Source organism: Hesperophylax consimilis, chromosome 21 (assembly GCF_061612785.1).
Source record: "Hesperophylax consimilis isolate HC1 chromosome 21, BYU_Hcon_1.0, whole genome shotgun sequence".
In the NCBI taxonomy this organism is placed as follows: Eukaryota; Metazoa; Arthropoda; class Insecta; order Trichoptera; family Limnephilidae; genus Hesperophylax; species Hesperophylax consimilis.
In genome coordinates, this window is record NC_142856.1 from 25435186 (window position 1) to 25443862 (window position 8677).

The window sequence follows — 8677 nt, forward strand, 5'->3', positions numbered from 1 at the left end:
AAAGTAATCAATAAATGAAACGTCGGAGCTTGGATAGAGGTATACGGGCAGAGAAGTACTGTTAGAGCTGGTAAAATCATGAGAGCATTTAATTCGGGCACGATTATTAGAGTCGTGCTTATACGAGAGGGAACGTTCGGCCCCGGCCCGAAGCAAGGGGCCGTGCGCCGTCGTGGCGTGCGAGGTGATTCGCCGTCAGAACGTTCCACAAGCGCGATTCTGAGGATCGTGCCTGAACAAAGAGAGGCCGTGGTCGCGTTCGACCACGAGCCCCAAATTACCGGCCGAGAGGCGGTAGCCAACCCGGCGGCGGGCCGCGGGCACGTCACAAACACGGGCCTCGATTCCAGGAATCAAAGAGAAAGCGGGCCCGTGTGAACGTCGCTCGGCCAGCGAAGGCCGCCGGGGTCCTATAAAACGGGCAACAGTCCCTTGGAAAGGCAGATAGCCAGCAACCTCCACCAGCTCTACACTTCTCTCTGCTCTGCCTTCTACCTCGCTCCGACTTCTGACTCTACTCGCCTTCTCTTCTTCTTCTGACCCTCGCCTCACCCCGGACCTCTCTGCCCCTACGACCAGACCCGGATTCTACAGCAAGGACGAGTATCAGCATCGGACCAGCTACAACGGCTACAGAGACGCCCCGCTCTACGCCCCGACGCCACTGAAGGACGACGCCTTCTGCCTCCACGGATTGGGATCACCGGCCCTATTTACAGTCTTGTGTGTCATACACTTCTGTCTGGCACAACAACACATAAGTGACATTTGAAAAGTGCATAAAATAAAAGTCGTAATTTAAACACAAAGGGATCCTAGGCCTTTCTAGGTAGGTACTTATTAGTGAGTACTTATTCCTTTACATAAATAATTGATCATTTAAATTTTTTATGTTTTATTAATTATCCCTATTAATATTATAACTGCGAAAGTGTATATGTGTGTGTTTGTATAGGTATATGTTACTTCTTCATGAAAAAAAACTACTGAACCGATTGTGATGAAACTTGGTATGTAAAAAAAAGATAGCTGGCAGTGTTGCCAACGAGGGCGATATATCGCCATTTAGGCTACTCAGAACGAGAATCGGCGCTGAAAAAATCTCAAAGGCGACTGGTCGGGCTACTTCAGAGTCAAGTTAAAAACATAATTTTCACGTAAAAACATCAATTTTAAACAATTCTCTAGCCACCCCCCCCCCCCCTATGAATTTTTTTTTTCGGGACAAATTTTATTTTCTTGAAATTCTCTAGCCACCCCCCCCCCCTCCCACGAAATTTTTATTTTCACGTAAAACCCACCTAACTACAAATTCGGCTACTTTAGGTACTTGAATTTATAATATGTGGTCGCTAGAGGGGCGCCGATGAGGTGCTTGCCTAGGGCGCTCTCAACAGTTAATCCGCCTCTGGTCGAACTTGAACCATCTTTCAAAATCAGGTTCAAAGTTTGAATCGATTTCCAAATTTAATATATTTATTTGTTGAGATATGTCCTCATACTTACTTCTAGTCAAGTCTAGAGTTTCAACTAACGAAAGAAACTCCTCTAGAATACTCAAGTCGGAAATTTTATTTGATAGTTCAAATAACTTAGTAAGACGTGCATCTAACGCATCTCGCTGAGCCGTCAGTAATCTCAACTTTTTTTCTTTAGTGGCCATTATGTATTTAGCAATAAATAATTAACCCAAATAATTAATTATAATTTAAATAACGCTATAATTTAATTAACGCTAGCGTAATTGATCAAAGTAAACAATTCTTCTGATAAGTGTTTCCAAATTAAACTCAATAACAACTGAATTATTATTTTTGTTTACTAACTATTATTAGCGGTCGTTAATACATACCTACGTACTTAACGCTAGCGAAGTATGTACTCGTATTATTAGAATTCAGTATTGAATACAAGTACCTACTTACATAATACGATTCCTTGCGTTAAACCAGGTACCTACATACACGATTAAATTATTGTCAACCTATAATTTGCCACGAGGAATTAAATGTAATTCGTTTTTAATATAGCTATTTGACGAACTAAATTTTAACTCATTTATAATGCAAATGCCATGATTTTGGTACAAATAATGATTATAGATTGCAATTGCGGACGAAAGTAATACAATATAATCCGGCTCGAAGGACCAATTTGATGGTTGTGCGGAAATCTTTCGTACGCAATTGTGCGGGGGGTTGCGGTATTGCGGATGCGATATAGACTAAGACAAACAAAAACGAACGAATTGAATTGCCTTAGTGTTTTGCAAGAGGAAAATGAGTAGGAAAGGCCAAAGACTTACCCTGGTCTCGTTCTCCTTAAGCCGCTGGTTTTTTTCTCTTATCAGTTTGCATACAATTAACATTAACACTTAACACAAAACAAAAACACAGTGACATTCACTGCGGCGGGTAAAAATGTTTCACTGGACGATTGTGCTCCAAAATAATCACAGCCGAGTTCAAACATATGCGGGTTTCAATATGACACGAAATGTTCGCGGGTAAGATGCAACGATAACAACTGATAACAATACTCCTTGTCTCTGGCCCGGATCACGGAAAGGGGACAAGGGGCAAAGGGGGGTGAAGGGTACACATTTAAGGCTATTCAATTTTAAAACCTAACGCGCAACTATATTATGTATTTACAATTACTCATTAGAAATGTATTTTGCGAATGTCTGCAATAAAATAAAATCTGTGAAATGTACCTACTTAGAAATAAGACTTAGGTACTCATGTACAAAAAAAACTCTGTTGAAAGGCTGTTCACACTTGTCGATTAGCTTTCAAGTGTCATTCAACTTCGACTTGATCAACTAAAATCGCCCTGTGAGAATGGGGTATTATAGACTCGTCGACTAGCAGCTCGTAAACTAGCCCCGTGTTATCGAGTGCTAGTGATGGGCAGGATCGAAACGTTAATATGATCGAAATATTTTAATCGAAAAATCAAATGAATCGAGTGATTAATCGATTTAACTGCTCGGAGTTTAGCGGGAGCAGTAGCTGCGGACAGAGGCAGATTTTTGAAGGTGTTTGGGGGGCACATATACAAGTTATCGTACATTGGTATGGCAACATTTTGGTAGGTAAGTACTGCTTTTACAAAAAATAGTCTAAACCAGTGTTTCATACTGCCAATTACTGTTAACTGTTTATTATTTAATGTCAATTAATTACTGTTTATTATTTACTTGCAGACAGCAACGTAATATCTGAGTGGCGTATCTATAGTAATGATCGTAATATTATTATAATAATGTTAAACTATTTGCTATCGTAATATTATTATAATAATGTTAAACTATTTGAGGCTATTTTTCACTAAAACGGTACTATAAAAATGGTCAATTTATTTTTATTAAAAACCTTCCCAAATTATTATATGTCAGAATGCCATTTTTTGCACAGTGCAAGGGCAAACCTAAAATATGAATGAATTTTTCATACAATCGTAGCTTCTTCGGTTGATAAATAATATCATAATTAGACATTTGACTATTAGCAAAGAATAACTACGTAATTCCAGTTCCCAGTAGATATCAAATATTAGGTAGTACGTAACACAATGTACCACGGGAATAATATCTCGTTTGTCAAGCAATCCGAGATATTTTTGACGTTTCTCATTTTGATTCGGAGTTGGGAATCGATTTAAGTTTTCGAGTGAATCCCGACCGATGATGTGACGGCTGTGGTTTCGAATGATTTTCAAACGATTGTCTCGGACTGTGTGATAATTTTAGACAGAATCGATTCCTTGTCGATGACGTTTCAAAACGACTGTCTCGGACTGTGATTTCGAGTGATTTTTGACAGCATCGATTTGTCCATGACAACAAATTGTAATACTTCGATGGTCAAAAAGATCCAGTAAATCATTGATTGTTCCCATCGCTAATACTTACCTAATTTTCGGTAGATCTACCGATTTCGGCAAAAATCTACCGATACTCGCAGAAAATCATCGGAATTATGTGAAAATCAACATAAATTTTCTGAAAATCTCCTGTATTTTTTTAAAATCTATCGAAATTTTTTGAATAGTGTCGAAATTTTTTAAAATCTACTATCGTTTTGAAAATCCACAGAAAATTTATCGAAGTTTTTGAATTTCCCTATCAAAATTTTTGAATTCTATTCCAAGTAAAAAATTGGGGCATATCATTTCAACCGATTTTTATCATCCATGGAAAGCATCTTCAGATAATCTATTTCGTCATTAAGTTAGTCAGTAAACTCATGTTTAGGAACTCTAAACATAAGGCTGGCCGCATACATACGTTTTCCGTATTCAATTTCCGAATTTGTTTTCCGTATTCGGAATTCCGTGAGACTAGCGCAAACGTTCGTTTTTCTTCATTCGGAATGTATAAACGTCAGAACCAGTGTTGCCAACAAGGGCGATATATCGCCATTTAGGCTACTCAAAGCGAGAATCGGCGCCGAAAAAATCTAAAAGGCGACTGGTCGCCAATTAAGCTACTTCAAAAACATCAATTTTAAACATGTCCCGAAATTCTCTAGCCACCCCCCCCCCATGAAATTTATTTTTCTGGGGACAAATTTTATATTTTCTTGAAATTCTCTAGCCACCCCTCATGATTTTTTTTATTTTATGGGGACAAATTTTATTTTTTTGAAATTCTCTAGCCACCCCCGAACGAATTTTTTATTTTCACGTAAAAAAATCAATTTTAAACATGTCCCACCTAACAGCAAATTCGGCTACTTTACGCTACCTTATGTATGAGAAACGGCGATATTAGGTCAAGACTCGTTGGCAACACTGAATTACTGACAGGAAATTTCCGAACGTTTCCGTCGACACAAACAAAATGTATGCAAGAGCTGCGTTCCACATGACGTCATTAGGTTTTTTCCATTAGGTTTCTCCGAACGCGCCGGCTTGCATTCGGAACGTGCGTAAGGAATTTGTTCCGTTCGGAACTAAAACGAACGTGTGCGGCAGTTAATGTATTTTCTACTGATTCCGTGCATTCGGATGTCCGAATACGGAAAACGAATTCGGAAATCGAATACGGAAAACGTATGTATGCGGCCAGCCTTAATAATATATAAATCGATTTTTGTCACTAATCTACCGATTTTCATTTTCGCGGTATGGCATCACTGGTCTTACCTTGAAGCACATTGTCATTTCACCATGGAAAAAAAACTGTAGTGGCTTGAGTGGTATATCTATGGTTGTGGCTGTATTTTGTTAATGGATTGATGGTTTGATCTCTCGCTCTTTACTATAAGCCACTCGTGTAACAGAAAGAGAGGCATTCTAGGAACCTTGGGATGAGCACAGCGATAAACGGAAACGACAATACACCACTGAAGTATTGAACTTGAAGAAGTGATCAGAAATTTTCAAACGTAGATTTTGTGAGCAGACGCGGATAGTTTGAATTTTCTTGCACCTATTTAAAATGTTGCTAGCTAAACTTCTTCTTCGAGGAAAAGAGGTAATACCGTGTAGTGTCAAGGGCTGTGTAGACCAATATTCGACCCGACATAAGTATCCGAACTACCTAGATAAGCAGGCTCTGTTTCTGGAATGGTCATGGAGAATTGGCAGATATGATTTTATTGAAGATCCGATTCTAGCAAGTAGTGCTAGAGTTTGTGGCTGTCATTTTGATAGCAGAAGCAAACATTCAAAAAATCACTCATTGAAAAAGGACTCGTTGCCAACGCTTAATCTCCCTGGCATAGGAAAACATACGGAATCTCTTCCTCCAATCATCAAATATAGGCCTCGTTATTGTGACGAAAATACAGGTACGAATCTCCCCTTGTTTGTTCTAACAATGTTCCTAATGTGCAACTGCACTTTAGTAATTCATTGGCCAGTAATTGTTTTTTTTTCTCTTCTTTTTAGACCCCTCCTTCGGTGCGTATTGTGATGCCCTAGAAGACCATGATTACATCAATCGAGGTATAAATCCTAAATTGCATCTACCTACCCTATTCGTTTTTCAGTAATAAACTCGTGGTCAGTGGCCGAGTTGGCATCGCGTCTGGGTCCCACCAATTCCTCGGCTTGCGACACAAGCAACATTGGTAAATATTTGGGATCGGGAATAATTACCGCAACATTTTCCACTTACTGTGTGGTGGTAGTAGGAGATTTTCAAATTGTAAACCAGATATGTTTGTTTTAGTTTTAAAAAATGGTTTAACCATCACTTTCCATGATGTACAAATACTGCCGTTTATCACAGATCCGTGCTGGAGAACTTGATTAAGTTTACATATGGTGTTCTCGACACCAGGACCTCGAAAGGGAATAATAATCTATGATTTGTTAACAAATTCAATATATGTATGTATATTACAAATTATTATAAGCAATAATTATTCACTTAAAATACCCATTGAAATTGAAAAAATCTTCTGTGAAAGAATAAGTAATTGAACTCGCAGGCTTCTGATTACCGGTCAGCTGCTCTAACTACTAAGCTAAGTCGGCTTATTACAAACCTACCAAATAATTGTGTATGTACTAGTATTTTTCATTCAACAATATTATTGATTATTACTTTTTTTTCCACCTGAAAACAACTATTTTATTCCCGTTGGTGGCTTTTATTCTTTTTTTTTTCCACCTGAAAACAACTATCTTATTCCTGTCAGCGGCTTTTATTCTTGTCGGAAGATTATTTTCAATTTGTATGGGTATTTCAGGTGAATAATTATTGCTTATAAATAAATATATATTTATTATATGCTTGTTCAATAATTCCAAAGTCACTTTGTGGTGTGATTTAAATTTAAAAAAATAAATATCTTTGTAGACACCACCGTTTTAATCAAAAAGGGTGGACACATTTCAAAGCTAATAGTTTCTTCATCAGGAAAAATTATTCCTTATTGAAATGGACCCGTTATTGTGACGAGAATATGGGTGCGAATCTCTCTTTGTTCTTACAATGTTTCTAATGTGTGATTTCGCCTGTACTTTATTAGTCAATAATTGAATTATTTTCTTTTTTAAACCCTAACCGTGTTCCTCCAGGATCCTTCAGTACTTATTGTGATACCATACAAGATCACGATTATATGAAACAAAGTATAATTTGGCATTTATTAATATTACCACGGTGACAGAGTGGCAACGGAACAAAAACTCGTAAAACGTAGGTTATTTATCACAATAATGCTGCATCTCTTTCTTACAAACTAAATAATAGTGGGACAAATGATGTATGTCTGCTTCCCCCATAGGAAAAATACAAACATTATCATACATCTCCCTCAACGTATTAAAATAAATAAATAATTGTTTATTCCAGAATGTGGGGAGGTTAGTGCAATCCCACACAATCCATAAAATATAACTACAATGTTATATACAGAGATACAATTAAGTACAAATAATTTAAAATGTAAGTTTGATAGAGCAAATAAAATATAAGAAAAAGTAAAAGGAACTATATAGAATGGAGAGTGTTAACATAAAACATTTAAATATCTTGTAAGCTTATCATCGGAGCGATAATTATGGGGGCCAATATTTTTCTCCAATGTTTTTCGATGCTCGATCCTGAGGTCTGGCGGGATTCGATGATGAGGATGTTTCTGGAGTTATTGATCCTTCCCCTAAAGAAATGAAACACCTCTTGCTGTTCTCTTCGCCGTAACATTGCAGTCGCCGTGCCATTGCCCTCGCCGTGCCGTTGCAGTGGGAACATTAAAAGTGCCTAATCTCTTCGATTGCATCGACCTACCTCATTCATTACTTTAACCAACATTTTCCATGATCTACAAATACTGCTGTTTGCTGACGACTTGAACCTCCTTAAAGTCATTAATGTAGGATTTTGTTGCAAATCCTTGCAGAAGAAGTTGAATAAGTTTTAAATCTGTTTCTTTCGCCAACAGAACCTCCAGCACAATAGGTGAAAGGTAATAATATTCTTTGTTTACAAACTTTGGTTAATGTGTAATATATTTATTTCAGAGCAATTGTTCTCAGAGCCCAGAAGTGCAGCTGTTGCTGCCAAAGGGGACCTAGAAGATGGAGGTATTTTTATTACTTGAAAGGGAATAATATTCTATGTTTTGTTCACCAACTTCAGCTAATTTATTCAATTATTTATTTCAGAGCTTAATGACCTCCCAGGGCCCAATGGTGTAGGTGTTGCTGGCAAAGGGGTCCTAGAAGATGGAGGTATAAATCTGTTTTTATTACTTAAAAGGGAATAATATTCTATGTTTTGCTCACAAACTTCAGTTAATTTGTTAAATTATTTATTTCAGAGCATAAGGTCTCCACAGGGCTCAGCGATGTAGCTGTTGCTGCTAAAACGGCCCTAGAAGATGGAGGTATACATCTGTTTTTATTAAAAACAAATTAACAATCTTCTACCATGATATGTTATGGAGAACAGTTAAGAGATATAATTGCTTCATTATTTTCTTTACTTTTTTTTTCTTATCCTTACTCTGTACATTTACTATATTTTATATTTCATATTTAATATTCATGTTTTATATTTCTTTTTAATTATTATTATTTATGTTTTTTTTTTCTTTCACTACTAGCATCTCCGCCTAATATCAACTAAACCTTGTTTACGCATGCTGTGAACATTTTTAATTGGGGTGTTAATATCTGTGCACATTCCCACGCAAATAATATAAATGTAATAATTGTT

General features: G+C 37.2%; 1 protein-coding gene across 1 annotated transcript; it reads left to right on the forward strand.

The window, feature by feature from the left end:
- The first annotated feature begins 5254 nt into the window (after positions 1-5254).
- On the forward strand, positions 5255-8677 carry LOC149413790 (uncharacterized). Its single transcript, XM_089644502.1, has 5 exons — positions 5255-5798; positions 5899-5955; positions 7981-8043; positions 8125-8190; positions 8280-8677. The coding sequence occupies exons 1-5, from the start codon at positions 5447-5449 to the stop codon at positions 8375-8377; spliced, it is 636 nt and encodes a 211-aa protein (XP_089500628.1). The 5' UTR covers positions 5255-5446; the 3' UTR covers positions 8378-8677.

Excerpts from the sequence above, each read along its gene's own strand:
- LOC149413790 (XM_089644502.1), top strand. The coding sequence starts at position 5,447 with ATGTTGCTAGCTAAACTTCTTCTTCGAGGAAAAGAGGTAATACCGTGT. Across the intron at positions 8,044-8,124 it reads AGGGGACCTAGAAGATGGAG|AGCTTAATGACCTCCCAGGG; the intron begins GTATTTTTATTA and ends TATTTATTTCAG. Across the intron at positions 8,191-8,279 it reads AGGGGTCCTAGAAGATGGAG|AGCATAAGGTCTCCACAGGG; the intron begins GTATAAATCTGT and ends TATTTATTTCAG.